We start from the raw sequence: 20,578 nt of genomic DNA on the forward strand, positions 1-20,578 counted from the left end.
CCTGGGGCCTTCAGCGCCACCCAGTGGTGGACAGAAGCATCGCCACCGCCCCCCTCTGATGTGACCTCTCCAGGGCTCCTGGGGGCCATCCCAAAGCTCAACTCCTGCATCCGGAGACAACAAAGAAATCTCCCAGAACTCTTTTGGTCCCTCCCGCTACAATCCCGCCCCCTCCTAGTTGACACAGCCAGCCTCCCACGCCCTCACTCCCTGAAACACTCCGCCCCCCGCCACAGCCCGCCCTGGCCAGCCCACGGTTCGCCCCATCCTCAGCCTCCTCAGCCCGGTGGCTTCAGAGCCTGGCACCCGGCCCTCCTGACCCTGCTGCAGCCGATTCCCGGGGCTGGTGGCCCACGGAAGGGCGGGGGGGGGGGTGCTGCCCACCCGCGCTCCGTCACTGTCATCCAAGGAGGCCTTACACCCTGCTTGTAAGCCCTGGTGTCCCCACGTGAGAGAAGAGGGACTGGGGCACGGAGGGGCCAAGAGCCCTGCCTAGGGTCGGCGCCAAGGCTCTGGCCAGGAGCCCAGGGGGCTGGAGGGTGCAGGGGTGGGAGGAGGGGGGCGGAGGAGCAGGTGCAGTGGTGCTGGGGCGTGAAGCACTGACTCTCCAGGAGTCCGTGACAAGCCCAGGGTCCACTCCCTTGCTCCTGGGGAGTATCTGGTCCCCTGCCTCTGGCTTGGAAGCCCAGGGAGCTCAGTGGCTCTCTGAGCCCTGGGCAGAGGCCAGTGGACAGGCTCCAGGCCCCTCTGCACTGAGAGTCACCCCAGGAAAGGAACCAGGGGCACTGGCTCCCAGCTCTGGGGCAGGGGCCTAATAGGACACTCCTACCCCCAGGGGCCCATCCCTCGCCCCTTCTCCGATCCATAGGGCCAGTCGTGTCCAAGCCCAAGTCCACTTAGGGTGTGTATGTGGCAGGGTAGAGCGGGCGTTCACTCCGCTGGGAACACAGGAGCCCAGCAGCCCATGGTGCACCCTCTCTGGGCACCCAGTCCCTGCACAGGCTCGGGCAGGGAGGAGGCCTGGTGGGGCCTCTTAGACACCCCAGCCCAGTGCGGCTGGAGTGCATCACTGGCCGCTCCAGTGCCCAACCAGGTGACCTGACGGCACCGTCCCTTCTCCCTGGACTCAGGGCCCTGAGACCCGAGGGCAGCCGGGCTCCTGGATTTAGCCCGCCTGTGATACCAGGGTGCCCAGTGCCAGACGCCGGGGCCCCTGCCCATATGGGAGGGCGAGGGGAGGGGAGACGTTGGTGGGGGAGACACTGTCCTCTCTCTGCGCCCACCAGAGGGCGCCCGCGCCAGTCTGGAGAACCCGGGTTCACCGCGGGGCAGGTGCGCACCCCGTACACCCCGAGTGGGGCGCAAAGACGCAGCTCCCCTTTGGCAAACCGCACTCCCGCCCTGGAGGGAACCCCCGCGGTTTCTGGAACGCCGAGGTCCTGGACCTAGCGTGGCCGGCGGGCTGGGTCGCGGCGTCCAGGCCTCGCCTCGGGAAAGGCGAGCGCGATAGCCCCCAAGAGCATTCCCGGGGCTCCCCCGGCCTGGCCGCGTGGAGGGACCCCGTAGCGCGCCGTCGGGCCTTGCGCCCCCCCCAACCCTGGCCCGGCCCGCGGCCCCACCCGGTTCCGGGTGGTTGCGGGGGCGGGACCCGGCGGCCTGGAGGTCACGGCGGCGCGTCACGGCGCCCGAGAGCCCGCCCCCGGCCCCGCCCCCCGCCCCCGGCCGGTTCCTTTTAATGGCGCAGCGCCCTGGTGCGGCGGGCTCTTGGGCGGCCCAGCGCAGCGGAAGAGTTGAGCCAGCATGTCGGGGACCCGAGCCTCCAACGACCGGCCCCCCGCCGCAGGCGGCGTCAAGCGGGGGCGGCTGCAGCACGAGGCGGCGACCACCGGCTCCCGGGTGACCGTGGTGCTGGGCGCGCAGTGGGGGGACGAGGGCAAAGGCAAGGTGGTGGACCTGCTGGCCACGGACGCCGACATCATCAGCCGCTTCCAGGTGCGGGCCGGGCGCCGGGTCCCTCCCCCACCCGCCCAGCGAGCCCCCCTCCCCTCCCCTCGGACCCAGACGGACCCTGTCCTCCCTACCCTCCAGCCCTCCTGGGACACGCCTCTTGGACGCCTCCCCTCCCGGGACACCCTTCCCAGCCGCCACCCCCGCCTTCACACGCACACACCACCCGCTCACAGCCCCCTGCCACTCGTGGGAGCACACGCTTCCCTCCCCCACTGCCTCCCCCAGGGACCCCGCCTTCCCCACCAGCCCCACCCCCCAGGGCAGTGGGCCAGGGGCAGAGCTATAAATACAAGTCGCTGAGTTGGGGACACCGGATCCTCAGGGGGTGGGGTGTGCCGTGGGTGTGACACTGGGCCCTGCAGTGTGGGGGGCAGGGACCCCAGCTTCCCAGTGGTTTGAGGGCCACGGAGACACCCTCCCTTCCTGGTTCTGTCTGGGTCTGGGACAGGGCTGGCTGGCCACAAGGGGTCAGTGCACGCCGAGGAGGCTGAGTGCCCAGAGCCCAGAGTGGGAGCCAGCAAGGCCCCTCTGAGAGGGGTGGCCCTGGAGGGTCAGCCAAGCAGAGGCAGAGGCCAGGGCAGGACAGCGGGCCAGGTCCTGACGGCAGGCAGAGCAGGGACAAGGAAGAGAGGGGGGAGCCTCGGACTTACGGCCGGGGCGACCCCGTGGCTGGCAGTGCCAGCCAGGAGGCCAGACACAAGCTCCGTCCCCTGAGGGCCCAGGGCGGGGCCTCTGCCGGCTGCGGGCTGCTCTCTGCACCCCGTCTGTCCTGATTGCCACCGGGCAGTCCCTTGGGGCCCTGTGCCATGCTTGCTGCCATGGGCTGACCTACAGCTCGGGGTGCAGAGGGGTCAGCTTTGGGGTGCGTGCATTGGCGCTGCCAGGGTTTGCAGCCACGGGTGGGAACGCCGCCAAAAGTGAGGAAGGGGCGCCCTCCGAGCTCCTCCTCCCTGGCTCTGTGGCCTCATTCCTGAGCTCCCGCCAGGCGGCCTGGGGCTCCGGCGCCCCAGGGGAGACCAACGTGCCGGGCCTGGGGAAGACGCTGCCATCCGGACCACTCCTGCCTGACGCAGACAGTGGGTTCCTGGAAGGTGCTTCCTGGGGTGGCGAGAAGTCTCCCACCCTCTCTCTGCCCTAAGCCACGGCGAGCAAGTCCGCTCCTCTCCCCTGGACCCTGCAGCCGGGCGCGTGGTCCATGTCCACTCTCCTCCCTCCCCAGCTCAGGGCATCCCCTCCTGGGGCCTGTCTGCTCCAGCAATGATGCCCAGGGCCCTCCGTGTGACCTGCCAGCTCTGGTCAGCCTCGCCCACCCGCCTGTAGCCGTCTCCCCTCCTCGAAGTGACCTCGGGGCTTTGCAGGTACCCGTGAGAGCCCTCATCTTGAAGCCACCGGGATGTCCTGGCTGTGGAGATGGTTCTGGAATGAGGCCCTCCCTGCTCTACCACCTGGGTCAGCAGGCCAGGCCCTGCCCTCTTCCATTGCTGGACAGGACCAGCCAAGGGCAGAGCAGGCTGGACCCCCCAACCGCCTGGGGGGCCCCCTAGTCACCCTCTCCCCCACCCATATTCTCCAACTGACATCAACTGACATCAACTGACATCAGCTGACATCATTTCCACCTGCAGGCCTCTGCTCTGCAACATGTGGGAATAATTCCCAGCTGTCCTGGGAGCCCGCTGGGGTTTCTCCTCTCCAGCCTCCAAACAAGCTGGTGAGGCGGGGCCTCAGAGGAGTTGAGCAGTTTGAATAAGTAGCGCTTATGGGCCCTCACGTGTGCCACACCCGCATGGCAACAGCGCTGGGCGTCGGGCTGGCACGGGGAGGGTCCAGCCCCTGCCCCGGGAAGGCTGCTTTTACTTAGAGCGTGTATGCGGGAAGCCCAGGGTCTTCGCCTTCACACGGCACCTTGACCCCAGGAGCTGGTCCGAGCTCGGGAGCGAGGGGCCAGGGAAGCTGTCGGTGGGGTCGCGTGCAGGGGGTGGGCTGGGCTGGGCTGGGGCCCGTCTGGGTGGCTGCCTAGAAGGGCTAAAGCCAGCCGGCCCCAGTGGCCGGAACGGTCCCCTGGTCTGTCACCTGGGCCGGGGGCCATCCTGAGTGGCAGCTGCTACCCCCGTGGCTGCCCTGGTCCCCGGCTCTGGTCTTGCCTCTGCTCACCCTCTGCCACCAGCAGGCCTGTCTTCCGTCTTGGCTCTGGTACAAGTGGGAAGCCCTTTGGTGGCCTTTGTCCACCTGGCTCACCTGGACTCACTTTCCTCCTGCCCAGAGGCGGCCTGGGGCCAGAGCCACCCATGCCCCCAGCGGCCATCCTCTTTTCTTCCCATCTCAGTGGTTTGGGGCCTGTGGTCAGCAAGCACCCCAAGACCCCCAAGACCTTCCTTACGGTCCAGAGACTCAGGCCTTAGGCCCCTCCTGCTGTTTTCTTTGATTCTAGGCCCCCTTTCCTGGCAGCCTCCCCTCTCCCCGAATGGAGGGTGCGCAGCCCTGCCCTTCACCAGCAGCAACCCTTCTGCAGCCTGGGCCCCCGGTCTGCCCCAGGGCTGGCTCCTTTCTCTCCTCATTCGCAGCCCAGCCCCCTGGGCTCAGGGATGGCCGCGCAGCCTCCCGCTTTCCTCTCTCTGGTTCAGCTCCTGCCGCAGCGCTGCGGCAGAGACCCCAGCGCCCATCCATCAGCAGCCTCCCCGCGCTGGCGCCTCATACCCCCTCTGCTCTTTGCACGGACGGCCGAGGGCTCCGCTGCTCACTCCCTGGGAGTCCCCGCCCTTCCCCTGGGCTCCAGCTTTCCATGTCTGCTGAGCGTCCTTCCTGCTGTTTGCCATCCCCCTCCGCCCGCTCCGCCTCCGTGGTCCAGATAGGAGCCTAAGAGCTCACACACCTGGCCTGGCCGTCAGGCCTCGGTGCCAGCCCTCCTTCCATTCCCAGAGTTGCCTTCGTCAGGCTTTGGGCCCCCGCCCAGGACCCCGAGGCCTTCGCACGCACTGGGCAGGGTTTCAGATGCCCCTCCTTCCAAGGGCAGTAAGACAGCTCGGCTTGGCACAAGGGCGCGGGCGGGTTTCCCCGGGGGAGCGCCGCCGTCAGTCCCCAGGGAGCTGTGGCGATGGGCACGGTGGTCTCACTCGTTGGGGGCCGCGTCCTGCGGCTTGTTGGTGCTCTGGGTCCCCTCTTCCTGGGAGGGCGACTGGGAAATGCCTCACCTGGAGCCCCAGGCTAGTCCAGGAGCCTCCGAGGGGGAGGGAGAGTGGGGAAAATACCTGGTGGTGTTCCAGAAGCAGCCCCCTTCCACATGTACACCCTCCGATGACACCGGCCCCCCAGCAGTGCTCCAGGGGGAGGGCCTCCGCAGGGTCGCCCAGTCCCCCGCGCCCTCCTCCCTCCAGGCCTCACCCCAGTGCCTCATGGGACAGAGTAGCTCAGTTTGGGATGAGTGAATGAGTGGGTGAACGAATGAACGGCAGGAGCCCGCCAGCAGAGCAGACACACAGGGAGCTGAGGGCGGCCTGGGTGCGTGCACTCCATGGTTTCACCCCGACCCTGCTGGGGGTGGGGGCAGTTCACAAGGGGCTCCAGCTGGAGGGAGAGCCGGCCCCTCGCTGATAACACCCGCAGCTCCTGCCGCTGCCCAGAGGCCTCCTCCCCCGCCCGTGGCCACACCCTGCGGCATGGGAGCAGCTTCAGGGCCTCGGAGACAGTCGCCCCGCACTCAACCTCTGCCCCCAGAGAGGGTGGGCTGGAAGGACACCTGCAGAGGCAGGTGGGGTCGGGGCTGGTCAGATACCCCAGTGGGTTGGCCTTGGCCCCGTTCCTGTGTCCCTGAGCGAGAGGCCCCCTTTCTTAGATCCCTGCGGCCAGGGAAGCAACGGGCAGGAGCGCCCACCAGGGAGTTTGAGTAACCGGCCAGGCCGCAGGGGTGGTTTCAGCAACCCTGGGCGCTCAGAGCTGTGCCTGACCCAAAGCTGCGTTACGAGGGGAGAACCTGGAGGCTGGGAGAGCCCTGAGCGTCCCCCGGGACACGGAAGAGGGGTGAGGCCAGCTCCAGCTCACGCACGCGGTGCCCCGGGCACGGAGCTTCCAGAACCTGCCCACCCAGGGACGAAGGCCCTGCAGAGCCCGCCGGACTGGGCCTGCGGGGCTGGGGCCTTAGGAGGGCAGGTGGGGTGCCCTGCCCTGACCTCACCCCTGACTGTGCGGCCAGGAGAGGGCAGACGGGGGCCTCTCTGGGCGGTCACCTGGACCCCTGCACAGCTGCTGGGAGGTGCGCCCTGCGGGGCAGCAGACCCCGGGCTCAGCGTCCAGGGCTGGCTCACGGCCCTGCGAGTGGACTGTGACCTGACGCCTAGGCCCCGGGGCCGGCAGGGCCACCTGCCTCCCACAGGCCCACAGTGGCCTGCGCCTGTTCCTAGGCGCTGGTGTTTACCCCAAACAAATGTGGTGTGTGCTCAGGCCAGCTGGCGTTGGCACTGGGCACTCGAGAGCAGGGGAGGGAGGCGGGCCGTCTGGACCCCCACCAAGGCAGGCAGGATGCGGCTGGGGGGGGGATGTCTGGCATACGGGGAGAGCATCTGCAAGCTGCCATCTGGTCTAGCTTGGGCTCTGCTGCAAACTCCTTTCTTGGGACCTCAGTTTACCCATCTGTCAAAGGAGGCCACGCACCGTGGGCTGAGCCACCTACGGTGGGAAACCTGACCCTGGGTGTGAACTCCGCGGAGAACCTCACGTGAGGGAACTCACTGCACGTGTACTGAGGCAAGGGCAGAGCAAGGACAGAGGTCTCGGGGGGGCACAGTTGACCCCCAAGCCCGGGGCCCATCAGTCACGGTGACTCAGATGGTCAAGGCTGAGCCCACCGCCCTACTCCCCCGCCCCCCACACCTCGTCAGCATCAGCTCCCTTCCCTGTCTCCCTCCGTGGCGGCCCCCCCAGTTCACCCCCCAGCACAGTCTGCATCCGAGCCCCCCATGGCCTGACACCGCCTGCCTGCCCTTGCTCACAGGGCACCCCCTCCTTGGCCCCCAGCCCCCCGTCGTGCCCTTTGTCCTTCTGCTTTCCGCGTCATTTGTTCAGAGCCTGCGCTCAGTTCCCGCAGCCAACCACCTGGCTCGGGGCACCTGGGGAGGTGGCAGTCTGGCCTCCAGCCGTTGTCGGCCTTCGGGGGGCGGCTGAGCCGTGGGACCCAGCGCCGTCGTGCAGCGGGGCCTCAGGGATGCACGGCAGCATCGCAGCGACCCCAGGAGTCAATTAGAGGCAAACCCACCCCAGTCCCCCAACCCCCGTGTCAGGCCAGACAGGCCTCCCCGCGTGCGTTTGACAAGTGGAACGCTAGGGTGTCTAGGGACCCCCGTGGAAAGGGCTGCTAGCCAGGCCGTGGTGGGGCCGTCTGGCACAGATCGCGGCCGAGCCCCAGGGCGAAAGGGGTATTGTGGGTGACGTTGGGCTCTGGCCCCGCTTCTTAAATTACCTGGGGGTGCGGTGAGGTCCAGGGGGAAGAGGCCCTGGCCGGGTCTCCTGGCGCCTGCGCCCCCAGCCTGGGCCATCTCGGTGGGGGGGCGGGGGCCGGGAGATGTGTAAGTTTCATCCATCCCCAGCCTGAGGAGTAGGTGCTCCTGGCGGGAGGGGGCCGCCCTCATTCAGCCCTGCCTGCACGGGGCGAGGAGAGGCCTCGTATCAGGGGAGCCCCACCCTGCCGGGCCCTGCGGAGGCGGGGCTGAAGCCCTCACAGCCAGCAGCCACGGCTGCCTCCACAAGGCTGGGGGACAGCGGGGCGTGGAGGATGGAGGCCCAGCCGTGGAGAGCCTCCGCAGACAGGCGTGTGCTTCTGCAGGAGATTCAGCCGGGAAGGTGGAGCCGGGCTGGGCTCCGAGGCTCTGGGGACAGAGAGGGCCCCACAGAGCAGGCCCACGGCCTCTGGCACCAGCCGGAATGTGCCCCTCCCTGGGCCCTGCTCACTGGCTCTGGGGACCCACGTGCTGGGGCCCACGCTGTCCGCTAGTGGCCGGAACTGGGACTGGAGGCCGGTGCCCCTCAAGGGCAGGGCCTTCCCCTGGCTCCCCCGACTCAGCCCCGACAGCCGCAGAGTGGTTTTTCCCTCTTTATTCTTAGATGGGAGACACAGGCCCCAGGGAGAGTCCCTGCTGAGAGGATGAGGGGCCCTGGCCCTGCTGGCCCATGCCAGCACCTAGTCCCCTCACCCGGCCCCAGAAGGGCTGTGCTGCCTGGCCTGCCCTCTGCTTCCCCGGAGCTCGGGCTGTGTGGCAGCAAGGGCCATGGGGGCCTGGGTTTGCTTCCCGGGATGGTTGGGCCCCTCATTCCTGCATCAGAGGACGAACCCCCAGAGGGACTCATGGGCAGGGCAGGCAGGGCTCTGAGTGTGTCCGCAGCTTCGGGGCTGCACTAGCCAGCCTCCCTGGAGCAGTGGCACGTGACGGTCCTGGGTGTGGGCCAGCCCCTCTCTTGGACCCGGTCCCCTGGCCAGGCCCCTTCACTCCATCCCAGGAGCAGGGCCCTAAGCCAGCATCCCAGACGTGCATCAGAGCCGACCACTGGACCAAACTCCCCAAGTCCAAGCATGGACGGCACCTCACACTCGTTGGGGGACAGGACATCACCCCGGGCAGCCCAGAGGGGACTCCTGAGCGCCTGCATTTAGAGCTGCCTGCAGCGAGGCCGGTTGCCGGGCAGGCCTGCCCAGGGTGGGTCCAGGCCCCTGGGCTCCTGGGTGCTGAGCCAGTTTGTTTTCTGTTCCCAGGGGGGCAACAATGCGGGCCACACCGTGGTGGTGGACGGCAAGGAGTACGACTTCCATCTGCTGCCCAGCGGCATCATCAACACCAAGGCCATGTCCTTCATCGGTGAGTGCCCGCCCTGCCCCGCCCCACCCCAGCCTGGGATCCTGAGTGTGTGAGCAGGAGAGACCTGGGACGTCATCCAGCCCAAGGGCCCGGTGTGAGGCCTGGATGCAGCCGGAGAGCTGGGCTGGACCCCCGTACCCCCTGCCCTGCCCAGCGTGAGGACCAGGTGCTCCTGGGCAGGAGGGAATAACCTCAGCGGGGCCTCGGCCCTGGGCCGGGAGGTTCAAGGTCCAAGGTCCCCGCCTCAAGCGGGAGCCCTCGCAGAGGCCTCTGACCCGGATCTGTCCTCAGAGCCCCTCCCAGAGCCCAGGACCCCACCCAGCCTGGTCCAGAGGGAGGGAGAGTGCGGGAGGCTCCTCTGAGCGCCCAGACTCCCGCAGTGTGTGTGTACAGGCCCGTGTGCCTGTCTGTGAGCGAGCGCACGTGCGAGCGTGCATGTGTATGAGTCTGCGTGCGAAGGTGCGTGAGTGTGAGCGTGTGCGTGCTCCTGTGCGTGTCCTCAAGTGAGCGTGCGAGCGGGGTCGGGCCTGGCTCCCCGCCGCGTCGCTGGAGACGGGTCTGTGCAGGGAAGCTGTCCCTGGCCTGCTCGGGCCCCTCTGTGGCGCCTCCCCTCGGCCCCTTCCCATTGCCTTCTGCTGCCCACCCCCCATGGGACACGCTCTGGCAGCTCCTGGTACTTTTCCTTCTGGCTCTTTCCACGCCTGGGCAGGCCCACACTCGTGACTTATCTGCCCCGCCCCCTCGCTGGCTGGGAAGCTGGGGAGCCGGGGTGGCGCGGCAGGTGTGTGCCCGGCGGTGGTAGGGGGTCTGCCCTGCACGTGGGCCCAGGGACACGGCGGCAGAGGGGCCGCAGGGCAGTGGGCAGTCAGGCTGAGCAGGAGGAAGGGGTCTCCCGGAGGGAGCGAGGACGCCAGCTCACCCGGGACCCCACGCCCAGGGGCTGGGGCTTTGCTGCAGGAAGCTGCTCAGCGCCAGCCTCGGTTGCTGGGCCCCAGGCCCCTCCGGGAGGGAAACGAGGCCAAGGAGGCACCGCTCGACCAGGGGCGCTCTGCCCGGTCTCCAAGGAGCTGGGGGTGGGGGGGGCCAGCAGTCACCGGGGACCATGGGCAAGGGCTCAGCTTGGCGGTCAGCACGGCCAGACGGCGACGGCAGCGGGAAGCCCCTTAGCAAGGGCAGAACGAGCTGGCACTCACACGGCTGCCCCTCCAGCCCGGATCACGGCCGTTTCAGGACTCGTGGCATTTAGGTGACCTTTTGTGCTCGGTCTGAGTCACTCCCGTCTGGACCCATGTCCCGTCTCCCTCGGCCAATCCGGGTGCTCAGGGGACGGGCTCCTCCCAGGAAGGCAGCGGGGGCCCTGCCCAGCTGGTTTTGGTCTTAGAGGAAGGGGCCAGCGTTGGCTTTAGCCTGGGCCCACGGTGACCTCGTGACCTTGGTGAGCGCCTTCCTTCCCTGGCCTCAGCCTCCGCCCTCTGTAGACCCTACTTCAGTTTTACGTGGTTGGGGAAGCGTGGCTCCCCCGAGGCCCTGCTTGGGTCCGAGGAACGGCTGGAGGCTGCATTTCTCCGCACCTCCTGCTTTCCCATTTCTATGCCACTTAAATAAAACGTAACAGCTTTATTGAGGTATAACGTACGTACCATGAAGTTCACCCCTGTGAGGGTACGACTGTACCTCCATTGCGATTCAGTTCTAGAACATTTTCCTCCCCCTGAGGAGTTTCTCCTCCCCCCTCCCCCCCACCCCCGACAACCACTGATCTGCTGTCTCCGTAAATGCTTCATGATGGTTTTTGTTTTGTTTTGACCGTTTTCTTTGTTGTGATAAAATGTACATAATATAAACTGACCATCTTAGCCATTTTTAATTGTGCAGTTCGGCAGCGTTAAGTACGTTCACGTTGTGCAGCCTTCACCACCATCTGTCTGCAGAACTGTGTCATCTCCCTAAACAGAAACCCTGTCCCCATTAAATACTCGCTCCCCCTTTCCCTCTCCAGCCCCTGCCCCCGTCTCCATGAGTCTGGCTTCTCTGTGGACCTCACGCACGCGGATCGCACAGAACGTGTCCTTGAGCGCCTGGCTTATTTCGCATTATGTAGTGTCCTCGAAGTTCACCCACGTTACCACCTGTGTCAGAATCACCTTCCTTTCTAAGGCTGGGTAGTATCCTATCATGTGGATGAACCCCATCCGCCTGTTGATGGACGCCTGGGTTGCTTCCCCATCTTAGCTATTTTGAACGATGCTGCAATGAACGTGGGAGCGCGAATTTCATGCTGTTTTTGTTTTTATTTATTTATTTTAAAAATAGGCCATTTTATTTTATTTTTAAAATTAATTTATTTTTGGCTGTGTTGGGTCTTCATTGCTGTGCGCGGGCTTCCTCTAGTTGCGGCGAGCGGGGGCTACTCTTCGTTGCGGTGCGCGGGGTTCTCATTTCGGTGGCTTCTCTTGTTGTGGAGCGAGGGCTCTAGGCACGCAGGCTTCAGTAGTTGTGGCACATGGGCTCAGTAGTTGTGACTTGCGGGCTCTAGAGCGCAGGCTCAGTAGTTGTGGCGCACGGGCTTAGTTGCTCCACGGCATGTGGGATCTTCCCGGACCAGGGATTGAACCCGTGTCCCCTGCATTGGCAGGCGGATTCTTAACCACTAGGTCACCAGGGAAGTCCCTGTTTTTGTTTTTAGATTTTTTTTTTATGTGGACCACTTTTAAAGTCTTTATTGAATTTGTTAACAGTATGGCTTCTGTTTTATGTTTTGGTTTTTTGGTTATGAAGCATGTGGGATCTTATCTCACCGACCAGGGATTGAACCCGCACCCCCTGCATTGGAAGGTGAAGTCTTAACCGCTGGACCGCCAGGGAAGTCCCTGTGCTGTTTTAAACGTAAGGCCCCCGCGTCCGTGATGCGATTCAGTCTTGTGTCTGTGTTGCAGGCAACGGAGTGGTTGTCCACTTACCAGGCTTGTTCGAAGAAGCAGAAAAGAATGAGAAGAAAGGTAGGCCCGTGTCCCCGCAGACCCGCCCCGCCCAGGACACGTGCATGTTCCCAGCGGCCAAGTTGCCGGGTGGCTCGCCATGTGGTTTCTCCTGAGGGCGGCGGCAGGTGGGCAGGTGGGGCGGCTTCCACGGCTGGCCCCCTGCCTGAGCCTGCTGGCTCTGTCTGTGCAGGAAGCTGGGAGCGGGCAGTCCAGCGGCCCCAAACTCTGGCTCCAGGCCACAGCCTCAGTGTCGCAGGGGAGCTTTCGTGACACTGGGGACAGGTGGCACTGGGAGATAAAGACCAGGCTGTCCAGGAAGGAGCCCTGGAACCTGGAATATGTCCCTGATGTCTGGCTGAGACTGGGGACCATTGGACCGACCACGCAAGCAGGGAAGAATGTGGTCTCTGGGGGCTGTTCAGGGGCAGGAGGCTGGCAGGCAGTGACCGAGGCCACCAGCCAGGCATCTGGGCAAGTGGGACCCCAGTGACTGTTTAGAGGCAAGATGATGACACAGCAGCCCTGAGATGCCGTGGAGGAGGCATAGCCTCGGCCTCAGGGCTCAGCGCAGGCATGAAGAGAGCGAGTGGGGCCCTGGCCCTGGGACGCGGGCACCAGGAGGTGCCGGGACGGAGACCCCACGGGGAGACAGGCTCGCCGTGGGCACGTGGGTGGACGTCCCTGGGGGGAGGGCCCAGGACCCCCCCCCAGAGAGGCCACCATGGGGAGGGCCCGTCGCTGACTGGAGGTGACTCTGTGGCCCGTGGCCAACCACGTGCCGTGTCCGCAGGCCTGAAGGACTGGGAGAAGAGGCTCATCCTCTCTGACCGGGCCCACCTCGGTGAGTCTCAGGCCCTCCCTGCCCGCCTGTGAATGACGCCCCCTCCCCACCATGGCCTGGGGCTCCCCCAGGCCTTCTCCAAGGGCTTCCGGGGGTGCCAGGTCGGGATCACTGCCCCCACTGGCAGATGGGGAGATTGAGGCCCGGGGGACCCCAGTGCATCCCCGGAGGCCCTGTAACCGTCTGTCTCTCCCGCTCGTGGTGCCCCCGCCGGCCCGGCCGGCAGTGTTCGATTTTCACCAGGCGGTGGATGGGCTCCAGGAGGTGCAGAGGCAGGCCCAGGAGGGCAAGAAGTGAGTAGCGCATGTGCTCAGCTCGTGGCCCTCGAGTCCATGGATGGAGAGCTGGGGGCGTGTGGGGTGGGGAGCGTGCGTCCACCCGAAGCCCCCGAGGACGGTGCCCGTCGGTTCACCCCAGGCCTCGCTGGCCCCGAAGCCCAAGTGAGCCGCCTCTCCCCGGGGCCGCGCCGTCCTTCCCGGCGTCCACCCCGCGGAGTGCCCGTGCTGTCTGTCGCCTGCTGCGCCCCCCACCCCTGCTGGGGTCGCAAGCCAGCCTTGACCATAGCTCTGTCACGGCACCCCGTCCTGCCCACCAGCTCTCGGTGGCCGTTCACTGGTTCTCCAGAGATACTTGTTAGAAGGGGCCGGGGACGGTTCTCAAAGCCGGGACAGGCATGCAGCAGACCAGAGTACTGCCTCTCACACACACGTGCACACGCGCCTGCACTGCCCACATTCACACTGTGCACACGCTCGTCCACAAGCGCACACGTACATACACACACCGGTGCACGCATGTCTGCACACAAATGTGCACGCACCACATGCACTCACACGGCACACACGTATGTGCGCGCGTGTATGCGCTGCACACATTTCACACGCTGCACGTGCTCATACACAGGTGCACACCCGCTCCCATGGAGCATATGCACGCACAAACATGCACACACACGCACAGGGCTTGGCCACGTGCAGGTGGCAATGCTGAGCTTGGCTGGGCTGTGGCGGGCAGAGCGTAGAGGATGGGCACAGCTGGGTTCCAGTCCCGGAGCAGCAGCCTCCGTGCCAGGCAAGAGGGAAGCCAGGGCAGAAGGCAGACAGGCCGGGGAGGGCACCACTGGGCACTGGGCCTCAGAGGGGGGGTAGGGGAGGGTCAGGGCTGGGACTCAGACCCGCGTGCCACCACCGCAGCCCCGGGTCCCTGGAAGCTGGCCCCGTGAGATGTCCCGTGGTTCTCATGGCCGTCCCAGACCCCCGGGTGCTGCTGCCGGGAGGGACCCTCAGATGCCACCCAGCTCGACCTTGATTTCTGGGGCTGGAAACTGAGGCCTGAGGGGCTGGCCGGGGAACCCGCGTTCCCAGGCTCCTCCCCCAGGCCCCGGGCAGGCTGGCCTGGGCGACCCGAGTTCACAGCCTGTGGCCTGTCTTTTAGCATCGGCACCACCAGGAAGGGGATTGGACCGGCCTACTCATCCAAAGCGGCCCGCACGGGCCTCCGTATCTGTGACCTCCTGTCAGACTTTGACGAATTCTCCACCCGGTACCTGACCTGTCCGTGACCCCAGGGCAGCCTGGCCAGGGAGGTGGGCGCAGGGCTCCAGGGGGCCGGGGATCTCAGTCGTTGTCGCTTCTGCAGGTTCAAGAACCTGGCCCATCAGCACCAGTCCATGTTCCCCACTTTGGAAATAGACGTTGAAGGTCAACTCAAAAGGCTCAAGGTACAGCCGGGCACCTCGGCATCAGGGCCGAGCCCGCCGAGGGTCCGCGTCCCACCGACCGTCCGTGCACATCCGTGCAGTGCACCTGTCGCGTTATCACAGGTCGCCTGGGCTTGGGGGCTGCGGGCCTCCCGTGGGCGCCTCCTGGCCAGCCGTGCTCATGGTGCCGTTCTCAGCAGGCCAGGGGCTCACCTGCTGGCCTGGGCCCTCGCCTCCTCTCTGAGGAAACTGCCCCAGATGTGCTGGGGGACGGAGGCCGACCCTGTATGTCTGGGGCAGGGGCAGGCGGGAGACAGGAGGATGTCAGCGCAGAGCCCTTCTGGAAGTTTCCAGGGCTGGGACCCCAGCTCCTCCACCCTCGTCTGGGGCTGTAAATGTGACAGGGCGGGACGAGCGGGGACACCTGCAGACCGAGCCCCTCGCTGGGCAGGAATTTGCTGGAAAAGAGAGGCTGTGGGGAGGAGGCCAGAGCTGTGTGGACACCCTAGTTCCTGCATCTTCCCCCTTCCCCCAGGGCTTCGCTGAGCGGATCCGACCCATGGTCCGAGATGGCGTTTACTTCATGTACGAGGCGCTCCACGGCGCCCCCAAGAAAATCCTCGTGGAAGGCGCCAACGCAGCCCTCCTCGACATTGACTTCGGTACATCCACGGCCACTTCCCCACAAACCCCGCCTTTCAGAGACAGGCGTGGTGCGGCCTGCCTCCATGGCCGCGCTGCCGGCCGTGCCCAGGAAACGTACCGCCCTCGTTTCCCTAACTTCAGCCGAGAGAGGAGAAGGGAGAAGCTGGGCTGGAGGGGAGGGAGGGAGGGCGAGAGAGACCGGCGGGGCCCCAACTGCCCCACGTGGGCCTCTGTCCACCCTGTCCCTGACCCAGGGACACACCAGCACCGAGGCCGCAAGGCGCAGGCCGGGGAGGCACGCACCGTCCAACCCCTCCCCCCAGCTCACACCCACCGTGCCCCATGCCGGCCACTCCCCCGGGATGGTCCCCCTGGAGACCCTGCCAAGGGGGACCCCTGGGCCCAGGTGATCTGCGGGGTGGGGGCCTGACCGGCTGTCTCACAGGGACCTACCCCTTTGTGACGTCATCCAACTGCACGGTGGGCGGCGTATGCACCGGCCTGGGCATCCCCCCGCAGAACATAGGCGAGGTCTACGGCGTGGTGAAGGCCTACACCACACGCGTGGGCATCGGCGCCTTCCCCACCGAGCAGATCAACGTGAGTGCCCAGCCCCGCGGGACGGCGTGGGCACCTGGTGGAGGGGCCTGGGGAGGCTATGAGGTGCAGGACGCTGCCGCGCCGTGGCCGTACACAGCGGAGCCCCTCGGCTCGGGAAGGGCACCGGGAGCTGTGTCTCTGCTCCGTTCTCAGGGACACAGGCCACCTTCGTCCTTGAGGGCCTGAGTCCGCCTGGGTTTGGTCTCAGGCAAGCTAGAGCAGGGCCAGAAGCAACCCCCAACCCTGCCCGGCAAGCTGCTCTCCAGCCTCGTGGGTGTTTCTGGAAGCTCAGGACACCGCCGGCCTTCCTCTCACCTGGCCTTGTGCCCTCATGGCCGGCGAGCACCCGAGACTCTTGTCCTGGGCAGGTGTCTGAGAGCCAGAGTGGGAAGGGGCTTGAATGAGGCGCAGGGACAGGGATGGGACTCCTGAGAAATAAACACACGCCTGCCCGATGCTCAGCTGCAGGGCCGGGTCCATCCACCCGCACCTGCCCACGAGGCCCAGGAAGTAGGTGCTGGTCAGTGCGGCCCTACCTGTGGGGCCTCAGCTGGGGCAGGTGTGCCGGGGACCAGGGAAGCAGGCGTGAGGGGGGTTATCGTCAGGGGCTGCAGGGGGGTCGGAGGGGAGGGCAGGGGAGGCACTGTGAGCGCCAGGCAGCCGGGCGCATGCTCCCTTTCCCGTGGCACCGGGCCCTCTCTGTCCCCACGCAGGAGATCGGTGACCTGCTGCAGAGCCGCGGCCACGAGTGGGGCGTGACCACGGGCAGGAAGAGGCGCTGTGGCTGGCTGGACCTGATGACCCTCAGATACGCCCACATGGTCAACGGATTCACCGCGTAAGTGGTACTTGCGGCACATCTGCTACTGAGCCCACCGGGTGCCCGTCCAGCCCGGGGTCCGCCCACCCCGGGGTCCGACCCTGAGTCCCCAGACATGATGGGAGCAGGGGAGCTGGGCCTCGGGGCTCAGGGCCACCGTCTCCCCACGTAGGGTGATGTCACCCGAGGGAGACCCTTCTCCACGGCATGGCCACAGTGGGGTGACGTGGAGGCCCACGCGGGGCACCTTGGAGCTGGCCCTGCGGCCAGCCCTGCATCTCCTCCTGAGCACAGACAGGGCTGGGGCTCCCCCACGAGCTGTGCCAGCGGCAAACGCCATCACTTCACTTCCCCCAAACCCCCAGGGTGACACTGGGCTCCTAAGAAGGGGGCAGAACAAACCCCCGGCAGGAGAGGCGACGCTTGAAGCTTGCGAGACCCCGCAGAGAGGCGGCCGTGAGGACGCAGCCTGCGCTGGTCCTGGAGAGCGGCCAGCTGGGTTTACAGCCCCTCGGGGGCCTCCGCAGGTCCCCCCGGCTCTGGGGCCCCGGTCTGAGGCTGTGGACAGGAAGATGACCCCGAGGGGGCCGGGAGCAGGAGCCCCCCTCCTCCGAAGCAGTACCCCCAGGGGGCAGGGCGGGCCCCCCACAGTGCCCCCGAGACCAGCCAGGCAGCCGGGCTGCTCTTGGTGATGGTTGTGGTTCCGGCGGCTCAGACCTTGCCCGGGGAAATGAGGGGCTTCATGCGAACGGAGGACTTCCTGCTTCCTCCCCAGAAAGACGGGCCAGGGTGCGAGGTGCACGCTTGTCACAGCACACGGCCCACGAGTTAACCACAGCCGCGCTCGGTGTGTGTGGGCCGTCCGTCCGCGGGAGGCACAGGGACGAAGTGGCCGAGGACACGGGGTCGGAGGCCCCCGGCCCGCAGTCCTTGTGTGCAAAACGGGGAGATGCAGCCTCCCGGGGCCCCGAGGGTAACAGCCCAGCCCGGGTCAGGGCAGTGGCGCTGCGCACGGTGGCCCACGTGGGCTCGGGAAGCCCAGGGACACCCACCCAGAGGCCCTTGAGGCCTGGCCGTGCAGAGATGAGGAAAGGAAAGGGAGGAACTTGCATGAAGCCTGGGCTCCCTGGCCCTGGGCGGACGGTGCGGGAGACCCTCAGGGGTGGACGACGTCATGGGCACCGGTGGTCTCGGCCCGGGCTCGGGGTCTCCCGGGTCAGAGGGGCATGGACGGGCACAAGGCTCACATGCCCAGACCCTCAACGCGGCCGTGAGAAGGGCAGAAAGGACAAGGCCACCAGATCGGGGTCCCCACGGGGTGCTCAGGGCCAGGTGGCTGGAGCTGGGTTCCAGCCTGGCCATGGGCGGCCTTTTCCATCCTCCTCTCGATTCCTGGCAAGTAGAGGAGAAGCGAGGGGTGGAGCCCGACAGGAGAAATGACGGCGTAGCTGAGCGCCGCTCGGCTTCTCGCTGTGGTTCTGGACAGGCTGGCCTTAACGAAGCTGGACATCCTGGATGTCCTGGACGAGATTAAAGTCGGCATTGCGTACAAGCTCAGCGGGAAGCGGATCCCCTACTTCCCAGGTACGAGCACGGCGGCTTGCCTGTCCTTGGCCTGTCTCGCGGGACCTGGGAACAGACGTGACCCGTGGTTTCTGGGGCGAGGGGACAGGGTGTACGTGTTGAACACGCGGGGTCAGTGCGTGTCTGGGAGACTCATCCCGATTCTGTCTGTGGCAGGTTCTCACCCCGATGGGAGGCCTGGCCGGGCCTTGGGGCAGTTGCCAGGCATCCATGGTCTGGGAAGGGCTCAGAGGGACCGGCCTGACCCCGGGACCCTGGGGGACCCTCAGGAGCCTGGGGTCAAGGCCCACCTCCCGGGAGCTGGGGACTCACCTGAAATAGCCGATGTCAGGTCTGGACACTCAAAGCTCTGGGCAAATAGGAAGACGACTTTGACCTAAGAAAACATACATTTTTGGTTAGACTCCTTAAGGTTCTAACTGGAGTTTCTGTGACCAAGGAAGCATCCTTTCTTTTAAAAAGCATAAAGGCAGTGCTGTTTTCCTGGGGTCACAGTTACTTGTGCATCTGCACCGGGGACACGTGACCCCACCCTCACCAGTGGCCATGGGCGAGCTGACCCCCGCTGCCCCACCCCCAGCACGTGTGTACACCCGCCAGCACCGGCGGCTGTGGGAGCCCCGTGCGTCCTCTCGGCCAGTGTGCCCCAGCCCTACTGACCCTGAGCTTCGAGAGGGCTCAGGGGAGCATTCGAACTTGGAGTGCATCCAGGGCCCTTGCAGTGGATGGCCCCTTGCAGCATCTTCTGACGATAAGGGGTGGTTGGTGTCTGCTGTAGCCCTGGAGGCCCCGCCAAGTGGGGTCCCTGCGCTGAGGAGGGGGATATAGATTCTTTAGGACCTCTTGACACTTCAGGACCCTAGATCCCCTTAGAATTTCCAAGCGGGGGCCTCAGAGTTCCTCTGATGATCGCTGTGGACATTGCAGCAGAGCGCGTAGTGAATCCGTGTCCAGGGTGGCATGTCCCCTGGGCTGGGAGGGGTACAGCCAGTGTCCGAGAACCACCCCAACCCCCTGAGTAAACCAAGCAGGGCGGCTTGCCTTTCCCGCCTCTGAGCCCCGGGGCAAGCGGACCCCAGGCTGGGGGTCCCGGCCCCGTGGCCGAGCTACTGTCCACAGCACGTGGTTCACCCCCGCCCTGTGTGTCCCCAGCCAACCAGGAGATTCTGCAGAAGGTGGAGGTGGAGTATGAGACGCTGCCTGGGTGGAAGGCGGACACTACGGGCGCCAGGAAGTGGGAGGATCTGCCCCCACAGGCCCAGAACTATATCCGGTTTGTGGAGAACCACGTTGGAGTGGCAGGTGGGTGCCCTGAGCCCTGGCTGCCCCCTCTCCCCGCCGTGCCCTGGGCTGAACCTCCCCTTTCCCTTTCAGTGAAATGGGTTGGCGTTGGCAAATCCAGAGATTCGATGATCCAGCTGTTTTAGACAAAGACAGAGCTGATCCCGGCAGGCCACGTCCACGCCAGCAGCCACAGTAGTGTTCTTTCCCCAGCCAGCAAAACCAACGCCGTAAACAAAGAGATTTGAAAACTATTTTCTGTACTTTTATATTTCTCTTTAAGCCTTCAGCTCCACCCACTGATTTCTACAACTTGAAACATCTGAAAACCAGTGTTGGGTACATTTTAAAATCTGCTATTTCAATGAGCCGAAGCGCTCAAAACAGAGACCTTTTATGGCACGTGAATTGTCACATGGTTGTATGCCCGGTTGGAGCCGTTTAGTAATAAACAAATCCGACTGCCGCTGAACGGTAGCGAGCAGTGCCTGTTTTGTTCTGCCTCTGTCGTCGTCATTTTGACTTTTAAACGCTGGAAGGAGCCACTTTGCCACATCAGCAGTCTGGGTGACACACATTTTCTTTTGTTTTTTAATAGATTTATTTATTTATTTATTTATTTATTTATTTATTTATTTTTGGCTGCGTTGGGTCTTCGTTGCTGTGCGCGGGCTTCCTCTAGTTGTGGCGAGTGGGGGCTACTCTTCGTTGCGGTGCGTGGGCCCGTCATCGCGGTGGCTTCTCTTGTTGCGGAGCACAGGCGCACGGGCTCAGTAGCTGTGGCGCACGGGCTTAGTTGCTCCGCGGCATGTGGGATCTTCCCAGACCAGGGGTCGAACCCGTGTCCCCTGCATTGGCAGGCGGATTCTTAACCACTGCGCCACCAGGGAAGCCCTGACACACATTTTCGTGTCATGAAGCCAAGCCGTGAGTTTGCTCAGACCACAAAATGCAACCAGCCCAGGGAAGAGAGACCACGGGCATTAAACAGGTTTTCCAGAACCAAACACTCCAACAGATTCACCCTAGCGCCCCGAGCCCTTCCCCGCAACCAGCAGTGCCCTCCATTTCGGTGGGACAGCCACTGGCCGCATCCCTCCTGAGTCCCCTGGGCTAGGAAGCCGCTTCTCAACTGGCTGAAGCTGCAAAGAGCCTGCGGTAGTCTCTGCTCAACCGGAAGCCGAGTGGTAGCTTCCTTAACCCTTCACAGTTTGGGGTAAGTTTAGAAAAATAACAGGTCTTTTGGTATCATTTCAGAGAGGGAAGGGATTATAC

The 20,578-nt window shown here is 65.2% G+C and overlaps 1 protein-coding gene across 4 annotated transcripts; it reads left to right on the forward strand.

Moving 5' to 3' along the window:
- The first annotated feature begins 1,708 nt into the window (after positions 1-1,708).
- ADSS1 (adenylosuccinate synthase 1) lies at positions 1,709-19,775 on the forward strand. Of its 4 annotated transcripts, none has more exons than XM_049704936.1 (14): positions 1,709-1,992; positions 8,750-8,852; positions 11,789-11,851; positions 12,624-12,674; positions 12,901-12,967; positions 14,109-14,216; positions 14,313-14,394; positions 14,909-15,035; positions 15,464-15,618; positions 16,332-16,456; positions 17,214-17,411; positions 17,925-18,022; positions 19,175-19,295; positions 19,397-19,775. In XM_049704936.1, the coding sequence occupies exons 1-14, from the start codon at positions 1,801-1,803 to the stop codon at positions 19,500-19,502; spliced, it is 1,596 nt and encodes a 531-aa protein (XP_049560893.1). In that variant the 5' UTR covers positions 1,709-1,800; the 3' UTR covers positions 19,503-19,775. The 4 variants fall into 4 exon arrangements, with proteins under 4 accessions (XP_049560893.1, XP_049560896.1, XP_033277340.1 ...); XM_049704939.1 differs by having other exon boundaries at positions 1,711-1,992; positions 19,175-19,324; XM_033421449.2 differs by lacking the exon at positions 17,214-17,411 and having other exon boundaries at positions 1,711-1,992.
- The last annotated feature ends 803 nt before the right edge of the window (positions 19,776-20,578 follow it).

The sequence above is a fragment of the Orcinus orca genome, chromosome 2 (assembly GCF_937001465.1).
Source record: "Orcinus orca chromosome 2, mOrcOrc1.1, whole genome shotgun sequence".
Taxonomy (NCBI): Eukaryota; Metazoa; Chordata; class Mammalia; order Artiodactyla; family Delphinidae; genus Orcinus; species Orcinus orca.

What these genes read in the sequence shown, in the direction of transcription:
- ADSS1 (XM_049704936.1), top strand. Translation starts at nt 1,801, where the DNA reads ATGTCGGGGACCCGAGCCTCCAACGACCGGCCCCCCGCCGCAGGCGGC. An exon ending in TCCCCACCGAGCAGATCAAC is followed by an intron (nt 15,619 to 16,331) that starts GTGAGTGCCCAG and finishes GTCCCCACGCAG; the next exon opens with GAGATCGGTGACCTGCTGCA. An exon ending in ATGGTCAACGGATTCACCGC is followed by an intron (nt 16,457 to 17,213) that starts GTAAGTGGTACT and finishes CTTCCTCCCCAG; the next exon opens with AAAGACGGGCCAGGGTGCGA.